This window comes from Rhinatrema bivittatum, chromosome 11 (genome assembly GCF_901001135.1).
Source record: "Rhinatrema bivittatum chromosome 11, aRhiBiv1.1, whole genome shotgun sequence".
Lineage (NCBI taxonomy): Eukaryota > Metazoa > Chordata > Amphibia > Gymnophiona > Rhinatrematidae > Rhinatrema > Rhinatrema bivittatum.
In genome coordinates, this window is record NC_042625.1 from 41,066,290 (window position 1) to 41,085,797 (window position 19,508).

The 19,508-nt window shown below is 46.7% G+C and overlaps 1 protein-coding gene across 1 annotated transcript in view; it reads left to right on the forward strand.

The window, feature by feature from the left end:
* PIWIL1 (piwi like RNA-mediated gene silencing 1) overlaps positions 1-19,508 on the forward strand; it is a 245,590-nt gene that overhangs the window by 128,491 nt on the left and 97,591 nt on the right. The window contains 1 exon segment of the mRNA XM_029571500.1: positions 19,107-19,294. Coding sequence (XP_029427360.1) covers positions 19,107-19,294 — 188 coding nt within the window.

The following is a 19,508-nucleotide window of genomic DNA, read 5'->3' on the forward strand; positions in this document are numbered from 1 at the left end:
TACCGAAGGTGGATGCTGCAGTGTTAGCAATCACTTAAGACAACCATCCCAGTGGCAGGGGCTGCTGTTTTGAAGGATGTGCAGGACCACAAGTTGGAGATTCACCTAAAGCGGATGTTTGACGTCCCCATGCTGAGTCTTTGGGCAGCCGTTTGTGCCAGAGGACCTGTGTGTGTGGCAGTGGCGTAGCCAGAATTGATTTTTTGGGTGGGCACAAGGTTAACATGGGTGGGCTGTAGGCATGCAGGTCTACTAGTTGTTTTTTTACTGATAAATAATGCCAAATTATGCAGCATAGCATTCACATCTATGCCTAAGTATGAGGTTTACTTAATGATACAAACATAATTCACGGTGATTTGTGGTACTTTAGCCTTCTTATTATTACGATTTTATACACGGCTCCTACCTGTCCATAAATTTTGAGAGAGCGGTTGTGTTGCTTCTATTTAAATTGCTAACATCTCAAAATATAGATATATATTTTTACCTTTGTTGTCTGATCTTTGTATTTTTCTAATCAGTTGGTCCTGGTCTCTTTTTCCCATTTTTTCCCTTATAGCTCATTTCCTAATTCCTTTTCAGTGTCTTTCTTCTATTACTGTCTTCTTCCCTTACACACACACACACACACACACACACACATACACATACACGCTTTCTCTCACAGACTCCCTCTCACACACTCAAGCTCTCACTCTCATATGCTCTCCCCCCCCCCCCCCCCCCCCCCCCCCCCCCCCCCCCAAGCTCACATTCAAGTTCTCACTTTCTCACCCCTCCCCAGGCTTATATTCTTATGCACACACAGACACACATCCAGGCACCCATTCTCACCCACCCACAAACCCATGCTCCCAGTCTCACCCACACATATTCAAGCTCCCATTCTCATCCATACATATCCACATTTAAGGTACTATTCTCACCCACACATACACACATTCAAACACCCATTCTTATCCACATATTCAAGCTTCCATTCTCACCCACCCACACAAACCCAGGCTCTCATTCTCACCCATATATACACACATTTGAGCTCCCATTCACCCACCCACAAACCCAGGCTCCCATTCTCAACCACACATTCACACATTCGAGCTCCCATTCACCCACATATTCAAGCTTCCATTCTCACCCACATACACACCCAGGCTCCAGTTTTCACCCACACACACTCCCATTCTCATCCACACATACACATTCAAGCACGTGCACAGCTTCCGCTTTCTCCCCCAGAGCAGGAAGGTCAGCTGCCTCTCCTGCTGCCACCGGCCTCCTGCTATCTTCGGGCGTCGGGCCGTACTGCCCGCCGAACTTCCTGTCAGGGGGGGGGGGGGGAGCGGAAGCGCAGCGCACAACGTCCGCTTCCTCCCCCCCCCCCCCCCCCCCCAAGCAGGAAGTTCGGCGGGCAGTATGGCCCGACGCCCGAAGATAGCAGGAGGCCGGTGGCAGCAGGAGAGGCAGCTGATCTTCCTGCTTTGGGGGAGAAAGCGGAAGCTGTGGGCGGCGCTTCCGCTCCCCCAAACAGGAAGTTCGGCGGGCCGTTTGGTCCGAAGATAGCAGGAGAACGGGTGGCAGCAGGAGAGGCAGCTGATCTTCCTGCATTGGGGGAGGAAGCGGAAGCTGCCCGTGGCGCTTCCGCTCCCCCCCTCAACAGGAAGACCGGTTGGCCATACGGCCGCAGCTGCGCTTCCCCACGTGTGCCGTGATGGCGCGCGAGGCGTGGGTTCTCTTGTTCGCTGTCGCGGGGATGGGATCCCGCGACAGCCTTGCAGTACCGGTGCCGGTTGGGTGGGCCTGGGTCTAAGTTGGGTGGGCACCTGCCCACCCAGGCCCACCCGTGGCTACGCCACTGGTGTGTGGGGTGCAGAAAGCACAGGATCCAGCTTCGACAGGAGATGGTGCCCTGCAGTCAGCTTGTCTAGAGGCTGGGGTGGCTTATGTAGCCGATGCGTTCTATGATTTGGTTTGCATGTTAGCCAGAAGTATGGTCTCGGTGGCGGCCTGCAGGCTTTTGTGGCTGCGCAATTGGTTAGCGGACATGTGGTCAAAGGCTCAGCTGTGTAATCTCCTTTTCAAAGGGAAGCTTCTCTTCGGGGAGGATTTGGATCAGATGATGAAGACTGGAATCTAAGAGGAACAGGCTGCCTGAGGATAAGCGTGCTAGTAAGAAGATGTTCCCGCCTCAAACCCGGTTCAGGGTTTCGAGGAGATTTCGGTCTGGTAGGACCACCTCCAATGCGTCTGCAAAGCAGATTGGCATCCGCCAGCAGTCCTTTCATGGAGGCCGTAGAGGCTCCAGGTATGGTGCCGGTCAAGGGGCCAGTGGTAGAAAGTCACCACAAGGAAGCCAGGGTGGCCCACTCCTACAAAGAAACCATAGGGGGCAGCTTGTCCAGCTTTTTTGTGGAATGGACCAGGATTACTTTGGACCATTGAGTGCTAGAGGTCATAAGAGATGGTTAAGGGCTCAAATTTTTTGTGCCTTATTAGGGAGGCCTTTCTTGAGTCTCACGTGGTCTCTTGCAGCAAGCGGGAGGCTGTGTGGTGGATGATGCAAAGGTTACTTCTACATGCCATAGTGCCCATGCCGCGGGAGGTACAAGGGCAGGGCAAATACTCCATTTACTTCGTGGTTCCCAAGAAGAGAGGGTACCTTCCGTCCCATTTTTGACCTGCAGAAGGTGAACAGGGCCCTTTGGGTGCCGCATTTTCACGTGGGGACACTGCACATGGTTGTAGCGGCAGTCCGCAAAGGAGAGTTCCTGGCGTCTCTGGACTTGACAGAGGGGCATATCTTTATATTCTGATTCGGTTGGACCATCGGAGGTTTCTTCATTTTGTAGTGCTGGGTCGGCATTTTCAGTTTTCGGACTGGCAGCGGTGCCACGAACCTTCACCAAGATGGTGGTGGCGGCTGCAGACCTATGCAAGGAAGGAGTTCTGGTTCATCCGTACCTGGATGATTGGCTCATTCGAGCAAAGTCTGAGGAGGAGTGAGAGAGGTAGCCTCAGAGGTGATGAGCACTTTGCAATCACTAGGTTGGGTCATAAATATGTCGGAGCCATCTGGTTCCGACCCAATCCTTGGAGTATCTATTCGATACTAGGAAGGGCAGGGTGTTCTTGTCGGAAGACCGAGGTGAGGAGGTTGCAGGCACAGGTGACATCTTACGTTGCCAACGGCTTGGGATTACTTTCAAGTGCTCGATTCCAAGGCATTCACATTATATTTGATTCCATGGGTGTTTGCACACAGTGCAGTGCGCTCTATTGTTCAGATGGGACCAGTTGTCTGGACAATATCATCTGCCATTACCCTGCTGCGAGAATCCAGGTCTACTTTCTATTGGTGGCTATCTCAGCGCAATCTGATAAGAGAATGGACCTGAAACCCCTGGCCTGGGTGGTGGTCACCACGGACACAAGTTCACGTGTTTTCGGGCAATGCGACAATGGTGGCGTACATCTAGGACATAAGGCGAGAGGTACAGAGCATATAATACAACTGATTTCATATATTAGTCAGTATGTTGTGTTGAGGTTCTTATATTCACTCGTTAAATTTATTCTCCTAGGACAAGCAGGATAGTAGTCCTCGCATATGGGTGACATCATCAGATGGAGCCTGGCAAGGAAAACGTCTGTCAAAGTTTGTAAAAACTTTTACTGGCACACTGATCATGCCAAGTATGCCACTATCCATGCGTCCATGTGGGGGTCTCTCCTCAGTTTCTTCTTTTCCGCAGAGCTACTACCTTGCGGTGGTGGAGCTCTTGCTCTTTTTTTTTTTGTGTTTATTAAAGTTGTTTTTCTGCGCAGGGTCTCTCTCCGGTTCCCCGTCGGTTTTTCTAGTTAGTCGATGAGTTTTTCCTCTCCTTTGGTGACCACCAGTCGTCGTGCTCTTGCGGCCTTCTGTGCACCTCATGGCGGCATCGGGCTTTCGTCTGTGCCCCGGACTATGTTTTTAATGGATCCTCACGAAGTGTGCATCGGGGCATTGCACAATGTTGTGATCTATGTGCACAGATGACTCCAAAGGGCCATTGGGCTAGGCTGGGTAAGATGGAGAAGGCTTTTGGTTCGGGAAAGTTCGATCCCTCTATCCCGGCATTGATGACCGGGAGGGGACCCTTTGTCATCAAGCCTTCGATGTTCACTCCTTCCCCGAGACTTTCGGGGGAGAGAGGCTCCGGGGATCGACCCGTGTTGGTCTCCTCAAAGTCACGGACTTCTGGATCATCGTCCTCGTCCTCTGCACCGTGGGAAGTCTCAGAAATACTGCTACAGGTCTCCATCCTCACATGGAGCCAGACTCGGGCTGGACTCAGCGCTTGCCCCCTAAGTGATCCCAGCGAGAGGAGGCCCCATCATGCCTAGAGTCCAGTGGTCCAAGGCCATCCACACCGATCCTAGTGTCGAGCATTGACCTCCCCCCCCCCCCCCTCCCCCCCCAGCGTCCCGAGGAGGAGCTGGCCTCTTCTCTTCCCTCTCAGCCTGCCCTTTCAGTGGAGGCTTTCGAGGCAGAACTGGAGTCCGGTGTCCTGGCGGTGGAATGTGCTTTGCGCGACAGGGAGATGGTGCTCCCGCCTCTGATGTTATCACGGATGCTGGTGCCCACGCACCAACGCCTATGGTATCCGGCTTGGAACCATTGTTGGATCATCTTGACATCGTCCTCTGTACCCTTCCAACACAATTGCTGCCGGTGCCCCACGATTCCTCGGTGGCCCGGCGGGCACTGAAGCATAAGATGTCCATAAGAGTCCTTGGGGACTCTTCCAGGGAGGGGACCGTTGGTGCCTTCCATACCTCTGGAACCCCCAGTGCCCCGCCCCAAGCTAGCAGGGCAGGTGACTGGTCCCTTGGGTTCCCCTTTTGCCCTGTATCCCTCAATGTCTCTGCCCTGGGATGTACCCAGTGCTTCCTGGCCTCCCCCTTCGGGGCAGCCTTGAGCCTGAGGACCCTTGGGGAAGGGGATACCTCTGATATCTCGTCGGTGGATTCCAATGGTCTTCCGTTGGAACCCTCTCCCTCAGAGAGCGGCATCAGTCCCCTCCAGGGGTTTTGTCTGGGCTATGGCTGAAGCCATATCCTTCCAACTTATGATGGAGGAGGATGCACGCCACAAAATGCTGAAGATTCTCCAGTTTGTGGATGCCTCGAAGGAATTGGTGGCAGTCCCTGTCTACAAGGTTCTCCGTGATCTGCTCCTTTGACTTTGGGAGTACCCCCTCTCTGTGGCCCCAGTGAACTGGAAGGCTGATGGGGTGTATCTCATGCAGCAAGCTGTGGGCTTGGATAAGTGCCAGCTTCCCCACCAATCTGTGGTGGTAGTCTGCACTGAAGAAAGTAAACAGGTCGAAGACTCATTCCTCTGTTCCACCTGGCAAGGAGAATAGGGCATGGGATGCCATGGGTAGGAGAGTGTTCCGGGGCTCCAAGTTAGTGGCCCGTATTGCTTCCTACCTGTTATATATGATCCAATACACCTGTAACCCCTGGAAGCAAGCCCAGGAGGTTGCAGATGGCCTTGCCTAGCAGCCTCAAGGAGCCCTTATGGCTGTTGTCCGCCAGGGCCTTGGGTGTGAGAAGCACGAAGTGCGTGCGGCCTACGACGTCTTCGAGACAGCAGGCCACTTGGCAGCCACTGGCATCTCTGCGAGGCATCTTGCTTGGCTCCTTGCCTCGGACCTTCGCCCTGAGGTTCAGAACTGGCTGGCTGACCTGCCTTGCACCAGGGATAATTTTTTCGGTGACGAGGTGAAGGTTGTGGTCATACAGCTGAAGAATCACCATGAGACTCTCCAGAAGATGTCGACTACTGTCTCCCCCCTTTGTTTGCTTCCAAGAGGTCTTCCCAGCCTGGGCCGAGGAGGCCCCCCTTCAGCAATGGAAGTACTACCCTCCTGCCCCTCGCTCTTGACCACAGCAGACAAGTGCTAGGGGCAGATCTAGTCAGCCACGAGGTCCCAGGCAGCAGTCAGAGCCCTAGGCTAGCTCTGCTATGGGGTTTTGACTGGCTGCAAGGGAGCATAAGCCAGTGGTATCAACCAGTGCTGGACGACCCGCCGGTCTGGATCCGGCTCCACTTCTTTGTGGACTTTGGATCAGTGGGTCCTGTCCTTCATCTGGCACAGCTACAAGTTGAAGCTCGTGGCTGTCCCACTGGATTCTCCCCCGTGCTCACTTGGGGTCCCATCTCACATCTAGACTTGCTCGTAGCAGAATTCTCTATCCTTCTAATGGCCAGAGCAGTAGAGCCCGTTCCTTGGGAGCAACAGAGGTCAGGGTTTTATTCCCATTATTTTTTTATTCCAAAGAAAACAGGAGGTCTCCGTCCCATTCTCGATTTGCGAGCTTTGAACAGGTTTCTGAAAAGGGAAAAGTTCAAGATGTTATCCTTAGGCACCCTACTTTCCCCTCTTACAAAGAGGGGACTAGCTTTGTTCCCTCAACCTGAAAGATGCTTACACCCACATTGAGATCTCTCCCAGTCACCGGAAGTATCTCTGCTTTGTGGTGGGCCGCCGACATTTTCAATACTGCGCACTCCCATTTGGCCTGGCCTCCATGCCAAGGGTCTTCACAATGTACTTGGCCGTTGTGGGCCGCTATTTACATCAGCTGGGGATCCAGGTCTTTCCATACCTGGACGACTGGGGCACTCCATCTGCTGAACGGGGGACATAACCCACCGTCTGGACTGATCCTTGGTACTACAGGAACGAAAATTAGCAGGTAAGAAGTAATTTTCTTATCTAAAAATGAAACAAATAATGTTAAAGTACCTATTGACACCCAACATCTAAAAAAGTTTTAGACTAACTTGAAATACATACGTGTCTTTGCAACAGAGAAACTTCTCACATTATAACATAGTGGCCATGGCATTTAAAAAAGGATCCGCCATTTTAATAACCTACGCTTTTAAACGTGCCCATGACTCTTCATTCAACCAATCACACACTGAAACATATACACCAATAGGAAAGCTGAAAAGAACTCTTTAAACCAACTTCATCCATTCAATGTTTTCGCTCATGCCAGATGGAAATTCTGAAGATAGTTTAAAGATCCAACGTTATTCTCTCTAGTTTAATTGGGATAGAATATTTCCTCTTCTGGCAGATGTTTGAACAATGTCCAAAATAGTCCAACGCAGTTGTTCGAAGTTATGTTGTGCAGATAAACAATGTTTAACTATAGGAGCTTCTATGTTTTTAGTATGCAAACTGCTCCGATGCTCCCTGAACCGTATCTTTATCGGTCGAGAAGTATGACCGACGTAGAGTTGGGGACAAGTACATTGTATCACATATACTACATTGATGGAATTGCAGTCGGAATAAAATGATTTTTTATATTTTATTCCAGTTATGGGATGTTGCCAACAAATGCCTTCTAAAGTGGTTAGACACGTATCACATTTGCCACAGGCTACATGGCCAAAATCCCTAGATGGCTGACCAGTAGTGGACAAGGCAGCACTAACAACTTGATTTTTAATGTTCAGTCCCCTTTGAAAAGATGATATTGGTTGTTCGTGAAAAACTTGATGCAGTTGTAGGATGAGCCAATGTCGATGGATACTCCGGACAATTGCTGAAGATCGATTTGTATGCTGCAAAACGAAAACATTCTGAGATGAAGGACGTCTGGTTTGATATTCCAGTAAAGAAACTCTGGGCGAATATAAAGCTCTGTTATATGCGATGCATATAAATTTGAAGCAGCATCTGATGTGGTACTTGAAGGTTACTCGCTCTTTGAGGAAGACTGAATGGTTATTTGTTTTTCTACGGTGGAGGTAGACAAGGATAACCGGCGTCATGGGTGACAGCCCATTGGACTAAAGAGGTTATCACGGCTGCCTGTGTGGATGCACATGTTCCATTGCCTAGGCAAGTCAGAACGCATTCCACTAGAGCACAGGAGGTCTCTTAGGCAAAGATTTGATTGTTGCCTCTGGCTAAGATTTGCCAGGCAGCAATGTGGTCCTCATTACATACTTTCTCCAAGCTTTACTGGTTGGATGTTTAAGGCTCAAGAGGACACAGCCTTCTTGAAGGGGCGGTGATGACAGGAGCCCAGGCAGTCTCCCACCCATTTGAGAGTAACTTTGGTACATCCCACCGATGTGGATTTGTCTGCCTGAGTGCAAAGGAAAGTGAAATTACTTCTTACCTGATTCCCTTTCCTCTAAGGAAGGCAGGCCAATCAACAAACCTGCCCTGGATTGCTTACTTGGTTCTAGTTTGTCCCTTATTTGGGAACGATAGTGTTTTTTGAGTTATTTGAAGGACTGGTAAGTGAATTCTTTGCTTCGGTATTCACTGAGGAAGATGTGAGACATGCCAGAAATGATATTCAAAGATGACGTACGAGGAGAGATTGAAGAATCTAAATATGTACACCCTGGAGGAAAGGAGGAGCAGAGGTGATATGATACAGACTTTCAGATACTTGAAAGGTTTTAATGATCCAAAAACAACGACAAACCTCTTCCGTAGGAAAATAATCAGCAGAACCAGGGGTCACGATTTGAGGCTCCAGGGAGGAAGATTCAGAACCAATGTCAGGAAGTATTTCTTCACGGAGAGGGTGGTGGATGCCTGGAATGCCCTTCCGGAGGAAGTGGTGAAGACCAGAACTGTGAAAGACTTCAAAGGGGCGTGGGATAAACACTGCGGATCCATAAAGTCAAGAGGCCGCCAATGAAGAGTGGGTGACTCGCCAGAATGATGGCTATTGACACAATACCCTTATTAAATAAACATACACATGCTTACTGTGACTCCTACATCGCTCTAAGCTTCAACAGCAAGAGGTAATGGAAAAAAGGATTTGCACTCACAAAGAGGGGAGTAGCTGGCTTGTTACGGCGGTTACTACCCCAAACCAAATATGCCTGATACTTCACTTTCAATGCATATACAGCATAGCTCTCTGCTTCAATGACAGGGGAGAAGAATAACTGATACTTCACACATCCAGCAGAGCTCTCTGCTACAACGGCAAGGGAGAAGAAAAAGGGTTCGCACTCAAAAAGCGGGGAGTAGCTGGCTTGTTACGGCGGTTACTACCCCAAACCAAATGTGCCTGATACTTCACTTTCCATGCATATCCAGCATGGTTCTCTGCTTCATCGGCATGGGAGAAAGACTGATACATCACGCATTTCCAGCATAGCTCTCTGCTTCAACGGCAGGGGAAAAAAAAACAAAAAACTGATGCTTCACGCATATCCTGCATAGCTTCAACGACAGGGGTGAAGAAAAAAAGGATTCGCAATCACAAAGCGAGGAGTAGCTGGCTTGTTACGGCAGTTACTACCCCAAACCAAATGTGCCTGATACTTCACTTTCAATGCATATCCAGCATGGCTCTCTGCTTCAACGGCAGGGGAGAAGAAAAAAAAAAAAAACCCAACAAGGGCTGTACAACATAGTCTAGGTAAAACAAATAAGCATGGGTGTAGCTTGCTTATCGCGGCGGTTACTGCCCCTACTACCCCTAACTAATCAAGCTAGATATTTCACTTGGATGCAGCTCCATCACTGCTCTCTACATTAATGGTGGGGGTGGAAGGGGAATAGAACAAGGAGCTAAGAGAAACAGATAAGAATGAGAGAAAAAATGTGTGAGGCTTGCTGGGCAGACTGGATGGGCCATTCGGTCTTCTTCTGCCGTCATTTCTATGTTTCTATGTTTCTATGATTCAGAGAAAATGAAACACATCTTGTTGAACTTTTGAAGATATACTAGGGCAATGATGACAAACTCCAGTCCTTGAGCACCACAAACAGGCCAGGTTTTTAGGATATCCACAATGAATATGCATGAGATAAATTTGCATACACTGGAGGCTATGCATGCAGATCTTTCTCATGCATATTCATTGTAGATATCCTGAAAACCTGGCTGGTTTGTGGCACTCAAGGACTGAGTTTGCCATCACTGTACTAGGGCAAACTTGACTAGCAAATCACCTGGATCAAATGGTATATATTCCAGAGTGCTGAAAGAACTGAGAAATGAATTTGCAGACTTGACATTGGAAATTTTGTAAACTATCATTTTCATCATCTATGGCACCTGAAGACTGGAGGGTTGCCAATGTAATGCCAGTTTTTAAAAGTGATCAAGGGAAGATCCAGGAAACTACAGACCAGCAATGACATCTGAGCCAGGCAAAAATGGTAAAAGCTATCAAAAAGAACAAAATTTCTAAACATATAGGTAGGCATAGTTTTAAGGGGACAAAGATAGCATGGATATAGCCGAGGGAAGTTTTGCTTCATCAATTTATGTTTTTGAGGGCATAAATAAATGTTGATAAAGGTGAGCCAGTTGATAAGAACATAAGAAAATGCCATACTGGGTCAGACCAAGGGTCCATCAAGCCCAGCATCCTGCTTCCAGCAGTAGCCAATCAGGGCCACAAGAACCTGGCAAGTACCCAAAAACTAAGTCTATTCCATGTTACCATTGCTAATGGCAGTGGATATTCTCTAGGTGAACTTAATAGCAGGTAATGGACTTCTCCTCCAAGAACTTATCCAATCCTTTTTTAAACACAGCTATACTAACTGCACTAACCACATCCTCTGGCAACAAATTCCAGAGTTTAATTGTGCATTGAGTAAAAAAAAAACTTTATCCGATTTAGTTTTAAATGTGCCCCATGCTAACTTCATGGAGTGCCCCCTAGTCTTTCTACTATCCTAGTCTTTCTACTATACCTACAGTAACTGAATGTAACCTGCTTTGAAGTGCCAAAAAGTGGAATATAAATAACTTACACTATTCTTAATCTGGATTTCCAGAAAGCATTTGACAGTCCCTCTTGAAAGACTTAATTAGGAAACTAAAATGTCATGGGATAGGGGGATTGTCTCCTCTTGTCTTGTGGATTTCCATCTGGTTAAAAAATAGAAAACAGAGTAGGGCTACATAGTACATTTTTCTAATGGAGAAAGGTAAATAGTGGAATGCCCCAGGGATCTGTTCTGGAACCTCTGCTTTTTAATGTATTTATAAATGACCTGGAAATGGGAGCAAGTGAGATGATCAGATTTGATGATGACACAAATTATTCAAAGTTGTTAAATCACAAGAGGATTGTGAGAAATTGCAAGAGGACCTTGCAAAACTGGGAAATTAGGCATGCAAATGGAAAAAGAAATTTAATGTGGACAAGTACAAAATGATGCACTTAAGGAAGAGTAACCCAAATTGTACATACACATTGCAAAGTCCCACAGAGGAGTCACCATTCAGAAAAAGGTCTAGGCATCATAGTTGATTTTACATTGAAGACTTCTCAGTGTGCAGCATTCAAGAAAGCAAATACAATGCTATAGATTACTAGGAAAGGAATGGAAAATAAAACAGAATATCGTAATGCCTCTTAAACAGCTGACTTCAGTGCTAGGAAGAATCATGGAAACTATTCTAAAGAAAAAAAAATCATAGATTTTTCCTAGCACTGAAGTCAGACTTGTATGTCTATAGTTTCCTGGTGCCCTTTTTAAAGATTGGGGTTACATTGGCCATCCTCCAGTCTGTAGGCTCGGCGGGAGATCTCAACAATAGGTTACAAATTACCAGTAACAGATATGTAATTTCATTTTTGAGTTTTTTCAGAAATCTAGGGTGTATACTGTCTAGTCCAGGTGATTTTTTTTTCAGCGAGGACCGGACTCACGGATGGACAGACAGACGGACCGGACCCTTGGACGGACGGACAGAGAACAGGAGCGAGGCGGGGCCTGGCCTGCGCAGTTGGCGCTAAAGCCCGTCGGGGTAAGACTGATTAAAATTCCACCCTTACCTCCCAACGGGCTCCCCGCCGACCACGAGGCAATATCCTTGCCTCTCGCCGCTCTCCTCCGCTGACCACGCCGCGCCTCCTCCCTCCAGCTCATCAGCCTATCTGGAGCTAGGCGCTCCTAGCGACGTCAGCAGTCGGCGACCTCAGGGGTTTTAAAGCCCCTACCGCCCTCCCGGTGCCCTTTTCAGCGAGGACCGGACGGATGGACGGACGGACCGGACCCTCGGACGGACGGACAGAGAACCGGAGCGAGGCAGGGCCTGGCCTGTGCAGTCGGCGCTAAAGCCCGTCGGGGTAAGGCCGATTAAAATTCCACCCTTACCTCCCAACGGGCTTCCCGCTGACCACGAGGCAATATCTTGCCTCTCGCCGCTCTCCTCCGCTGACCACACCGCGCCTCCTCCCTCCAGCTCATCAGCCTATCCGGAGCTAGGCGCTCCCAGCGACGTCAGCAGTCTGTGACCTCAGGGGTTTTAAAGCCCCTACCGCCCTCCCGGCGTCGCGCGCCGATGGACCGCGACAAAGGGGCCTGCCCCTTTGTGCGCCCCTTCGTGCAGCCCCGAGGGCTGGTTGGACCTCTCGCTACTGCAGACCCCTTGCCCTCGCTTCTCTTCTTCCTCCAATCTCCTCCGGAGTACTGTCTCCGTCCAGGAATCAACCGAAGCCAACTCAGACTTCCTTACCAGCCTCTCGCTCCAGCGACTCCCTGCAGTCATACCGCAGTGCTGCCCCGCCACCAACTAATCTTCACACCAGCTCCTCCCTCCTTGCCTTTAAACCTCCACCATCCCACCTCCAGCTTCCACGCTATACCTTCTATCTTGTCCACTACTTTCGCCAGCTCAACATTCCAGAATGCATCCAGTTTTCCCAATCCCGATCCTTCAACACTGCCTATCCTCCAATGAAAAATCAACCAGGCAAGCTCAACACCGCAATTTAAAATCACTCATACCAATCCTGATCGCACCGATCACCCAACTTCTAGGCCTCACCCTATTTTCATTAACATTATTCAACGCGCAATCTCTAACCAAGAAATCTCTGATCTTCAGCGATTATCTCAGCGACGCTAAGCCGGATATATGCGCAATCACAGAAACATGGCTTAAGCCCTCTGATACAGCTATAATAAATCAGTTACCTACGCATACTTATGACATCTTCTCCATTCCCCGACAGAATAAAAAAAAGGGAGGGGGAATTCTTTTAGCAGCCAAAAAAGACCTCAGATTCTCTCAACACCCATTCAATTCAGATTCTAAACTTGAAATCGGCTTCTTCACATCTACCCAACTTCAAATCCTTCTCGTCTACGCCCCTCCGGGCCTCCTGGAAACTGACGCCTCCCCTCTTGTTGAAATAACCACAACTCTCCTCAATTTGGACGCTCCCAAAATAATTTTAGGTGATTTTAACCTGCACGTGGACAACCCCACACTTTCTCCCAGTTGCGAAGTCTTTCTCACTGCCCTCTCAGCCTAGGGATTCAACCAGATAGTTAACAAACCCACGCACAGGGCCGGTCACACGCTGGATCTTATCTTCGTCAACCCTGGCATCAAGCCTGCTTCTCACCTTAGTTGTAAAATGGTCCCATGGTCCGATCATACACTTATTTCAACCTCATTCTCGCTGAAAGAAACCATCACCCCACACATACCCTCACCCTCCTTTCCTTACAGAAGATCATGTTCCTCTGAAGACCTTAGTAATCATTTGGCATCTCAACTTCATCTCATAGACCTCACCGATCCAAACACGGCTCTCCGTTCCTGGAACAACATCACAGAATCCATTGCCAACAAGCTATGTCCACTAGTAATAAAGAAATCCCACTCTAACTCTTCCAAAAGACAACCATGGTTCACTAAAGAACTTAGGAAACTAAAACAAAGCTTAAGACATAAAGAGAGCAAATGGCATAAAGCCCCGTGTGCCAGCACATTGGCCTCCTACAAATTCACCCTACATCAATACAAGGCCTCCACAGTGAGATCCAAAAGGGACTTCTACGCGTCCAAGATCCATGACCTGGTCTTTGCTAAAGCACTATTTGCCTATGTATCTAATCTCACACAAATCAACCCCCCGGAGATTCCCAGTAACTTAGCACAATCTAAAGCTGAAGAACTCGCTCACTATTTCCAAACCAAAATCATCAACCTTCTGAATCAGCTGCCCTCCAATACCTCATCCCTCTCGACTCCACATCATCCCTCCTTCAAAAACATTTGTTTTGAAGCATTCGAACCCCTTTCCACCTCTGAGATATAAGTTGTTCTAAGGAGAATGAAACCTTCCTCTCATCCTGCGGATCATATTCCCACCAAACATCTCTTGACAATTCCTGACTCCTTCTCCAAATCACTGGCGGACATCATAAACTGCTCTCTATCCCAAGGATCCTACCCAGATGACCTCAAATTGGCTTCCCTCAAACCTCTCCTGAAGAAACCAAATTTGGACCCTAAAGACCCCAACAATTTCTGCCCGATCGCCAACCTTCCCTTCATAGCTAAGATTATGGAGAAATTAGTGAATACTCAAATTTCAGATTACATTGAAGACGACAAATTCCTATTCCCCTCTCAATATGGGTTCCGCAAAGCATTGAGCACAGAATCCCTCCTCATTTCCCTAACTGATTACCTCATCATGGGTCTCAACAAAGGTGAATCCTTCTTATTGATCCTACTGGACCTCTCGGCAGCTTTCGACACGGTCAACCACTCCATCCTCATAAACCTGTTGGCTTCCATAGGCATTTCAGGCACCGCACTCACATGGTTTAAAACTTTTCTCAGCAATAGAGGCTACAAGGTTAAGGTCCAGAACAAAAAATCATCACGCTATGACTCACCTGTAGGAGTCCCACAGGGTTCCTCCTTGTCTCAGACACTCTTTAACATCTGCCTTTTACCGCTTTGCCAGCTTCTCACCAGCCTCAATCTAAAACATTTCCTCTACGCGGATGATATTCAGATCTTGATCCCCATTAAAGATACCTACTCGAAAACACTTGATCACTGGGAAAACTGCTTCCAAGAAATCAAACACCTCCTCTCCAGCCTAAACCTAGTATTAAACTCCTCCAAGACCGAACTCCTGCTCATCTCTCTTGAGAACAGCTGCATCACCACTACTCATCCTGCCATTCCACCAACCACACAAGTGAGAGACTTAGGAGTGATTATTGACAATCGCATGAACTTGAAAGCTACCATCAACAGAACTACCAAAGACTGTTTCCACAAACTCCAAGTGCTGAAAAGGATTTCCAGTAACTTGGATTTTCCAAGTGCTGAAAAGGATAAGACCTCTCTTCCACACTCAAGACTTCAGAACAATTCTACAAGCAATTATCTTCTCAAAGATAGATTATTGCAATTCAGTCTTTCTAGGTCTCCCTTCCTCTTACACCAAACTGCTTCAGATGGTACAAAATGCGGCAGCACGAATACTAACTAACACCAGGAGGAGAGACCACATCACTCCAATCCTAAAAAACCTCCATTGGTTGCCAATACACTTCAGAATCATCCACAAGTCCATTTCCATTATATACAAAACCATCCACCAACATGCTCCAATTGACCTACAAATCCCCCTCCGATTACATAACTCCTCAAGACCGACAAGAGACGCATACAAAGGATCACTCCAGGTACCTTCCACCAAAACCACCAGACATATTACTTTAAGGGATCGGGCCTTCTCTGCAGCCGGTCCCCCTTTATGGAACTCCATCCCCCCCGATCTGAGACAGGAACCCTGCCTCCCAACCTTCAGGAAAAGACTTAAGACTTGGCTGTTTAAGCAAGCATTCCCGGACCCTAATTAATCTCTCACTATATCAACATTTCTCGCTCAGTCATCCTACGGTAGTTTCAGGAATGTATAATTATCTTTACTGACGTTATCCTTTCCTTTTATTTCTCTCTTCGCCCAGTTCACTCTTCCTTGTTATTTGTAACTGCTTTTCTCCGCACCTTAGTTACAGTTTGAAGTTATTATGCACCCCTGTTCAACTGTAAACCAGCATGATGTGATTGTATCATGAATGCTAGTATATAAAAAACCTAAATAAATAAAAATAAATAAAATAAATTTGCTACTCTTTAATTTGTCAGTCTGCTTTATTGCATCTTCCATCTTTATAGTAATTTGTATCAGTTTTTCTGAATCATCACTGTTGAAAATAGTTTTTGGCATAGGTATCTCCCCATCATCCTTTTCAGTAAACATCAAAGCAAAGAATTCATTTGTTCTTTCCACGATGTCATTGGCTTTCCTAAGTGCCCCTAAGGCTGGCTAGGGGTGCTTATCAGAAGCCCCTTTTCTCTGCCCCCAAAAACTCCTCCCTCAAATAAGTCCTAGTTGGGGATGTTTGAGGCTACAAGTAATCTGCTCAGGCAGCTGTCTTTCTTCCTTGGAGACATAGTCCAGGCCAGTGGGTTCAGCTGGGGCGGAACCCTCCCTGTGGGCTGTCATGTGCCTGGTTATTTTATGGCGACTCTGAGTCTTCTGCTGAGTGACACCACTTAGGACTTCCCAGTCATACTTAGGGGTCAATTTTAAAAGGTCAGCGCATGCGTCTATGTGTGCGTGGTTCCCAGCGCGTGCACACAGATGCGGCTATTTTATAACATGCGTGTGTCAGCGAGTGAATGTTATAAAATACGGGTCCCGCGCATACATGCGTGCCGGATTTTAATGTCTGCATGTGCGGGTGGGGGGGAATTTTTAGAAAAATACGCGTGGCGACATGATCGGGCCTAAACCTACCCTAATTATCCCCCAATTTTTTATTTTCATACTTACTGCTCCTCCGGAACAGAAGTAAACTGCACACGCCTTTTGGCTGCCGGTGTTTGCTTCCCCAGGATGGTGGTTAATGGCGCTCTCCTGGCTTGCCCCTGGCCCACCCCTTTTATCTGGCCCAGCACTTCTACGCATACTTGGGGCCCTTTGGAAAATGCACACACAGGAGCCTGGCTATGTGCGAAACCCCCGAAATTTACGTGTGCAAGGCTTTTAAAATCCGGGCTTTAGTGTAGACCTTGGGGGTGATATTAGGCTGATTTAATTAGCCACAGGTTTTGGAGCTCTGTCCTGCCCTTTAACAAAAAGAAAAGTCAGGGGTGTGGCACAATTTATTTCACATTTCCCAGAAAGGGCTGTGAGTTCTCCTATTCTTGGATCCCTGTGCAAAATGGCAGATCTCTTTTTAAGCAGTTCCCCACAAGGAGGATATACAGGGACTGCTATTTCTCAGATGCCTTATCCTGGATCCATTACTGATACTTATCAGACTGTCCCATATGCTAACCCATGACCCTGGGTACTTGCTGGTCAGTGGGTAGTAAAGGCCTCTCTGTGCAGGTAAAGACTCTAATCAGACATCTGACTACTCGGGCAGAGACAGAGTACAAAGGTCTTTGGCCGCAGATAGGGTTATGCAGGTATGGAACTCCTAAGTTGACTGATCATCATCATCTAGCACTGCAATTAGTCTTTCACAGTCTCTGGGGTATAAGGAAGCCCTCTCGTAACCAAAGAAGAAAGCGATCTTACAACCTTTGGCTTCAAAGGTGAATGAAAGCCTTGCTTCCGATGTCCAGCTCTCCCATTTCCACATCTGCCCCAAGCATAATCCATTCTGCAGGTCCTAGCACCAGGGCAAGGGACTTGTAGAATATCTTGGTCACAGACACACATGCATCTCACTGTTTGCAATCGTCTCAGGGTGATATTCAGTAAACTAGTGTCACAAGACTACTCTTCCTCTCTCTTGGGAGGTTGAAAGGAGCCTGAGCAGGTGGCTTTTCATAGTTCTGTACTATAGGTAATGGATTTGCAACCTCCAATGTGCTTATTTCACACTGTATCCGTGAGCCTTATAGATTAGGGAAGTTGGGGGCAGCTGAAGTAAGGACAGGAGTCCTAGTGGAGATTTAGGTAGCTGAGATCTAGGCTGAGGGCCAGAGCCTGCCATTGAGTGCTCCAGAAATCCTGACCTTTAGCTCAAAAGAAAGCATTGTACAGACATGTTTTGAGGTGATACTCATTGAGACCTTGAAGTGTAAGGACTGGCAGATCACGTAAAAACACATAATTAAAACATTAAATACCATTAAACTATTAAATTCACTATTTGCTTAATACATACAAAGGGGTTAAATTAGCCCGAGTTGAAAATTTATGAGCAGTAGTACTGATTGTCAAGGTTTTAACCTTAGCTACTCTCTGGTATCCTTTATACTTATTTATGCTAATCTTTCTACTCCTTCCATGTGAAAGTGTATGAGCTGTATTCTTAGGTTTTCATTCTTTTGTATAGCTCAGTTTTTAGTTCTTTTCTGAATGATTTGCTATTCTGAGAAACCTACAGTATGTGTGCTTTCTATGCTTCTACATTCTGTTGTTTCCCTCAGTGTTGGTGCTTTTACCAGAAACACTCTTGTATAGTATGCTAGTGTAGCTTTTGTTTCTAGTCTATCATTCCAGTGCCCAATGGTAAAGAAATTAATTGCATTGAACTTTAGTGCATTATTTTAGGTTTATAAAACAAGCTTTTAAGCCCTTCTCTTGTAGCAAACCATAAGGTCCTTTTTCTCACTTTAAAAATGTACTGTTTTTAATGTGCTTCAGTGTTCCGTTAAACAGTAGTCAGAGAGAAAAGAAAAGGCAGTAAAGTGTAAAGTCCCAAAAAATGTTCAGAGTAAACTTTTATGTCCTTTATAGGATGTTTTAGTCTTAATAGCTAGCAGTTCTTGCTAAGATGGCAGCAGATGGGTAAGAAAGATCACAAGTGTAAACTCTAATGCATTTCAAAAGATAAGATGTTGCTGCAAGGATGAAAATTACATGAAAAGCAGGGTATTGTTTTTCCTTATCACCTTGAACCGGACTGGCTATTTTTCAGCTTTTATAACTCACTTGTAGAATATTAGTTATATCTCTTCCTTTTGGATGCTATTTTTTGTTGTAAAAGTTATAGTAAGGCTATGCTGTAAATATAGGGATTCTGTAACTACATCCAAAAGCAGGATAATCATTTCAGTATACAGCCTTTCATAAGTCTATTGCGAATATTTTAATGAATGATAGAGTGGAGATGATCTTATTTCTATTTGTGCAATGGCATTAAATTTAATGGATACTTGAGGTTTTTCCCCTTGGTTTAGAAGCTGTTGCTGTTATACTTTTGTACAGTTTATTGTAAAATTGAATTGTTCACTGTCATTGTGTTCTACTTTAGTTAAAATACAGTCCTGCATTGGTTGACTGGTCAAAAGAAACCAGATCAGCAGCTCTGATAAGTGCTAAACCTCTGGACAACTGGCTGCTAATTTATACACGAAGAACATATGATGCTGCTAATTCACTGTTGCAGAATCTATCCAGAGTTACAGATGCCATGGCTATCAGGATGAACAAAGCTGTAATGTAAGCATAGCACAAACCTTCCACTCATGTTTAAAAAAAAAAAATCTTAAAAGGGCTTTGTTTGTAGCATTGATTTTAATAGTAAGCTTTAGTACAGTACTGACAATGTACTATATATTATAGCATTTATTCGCTTTTTTCTCATTGGACAAGCAGGACAGTAATCAGCCATGCAAATAAGTGATTTCATCTGATGGTGCCAAGATGGAAATGT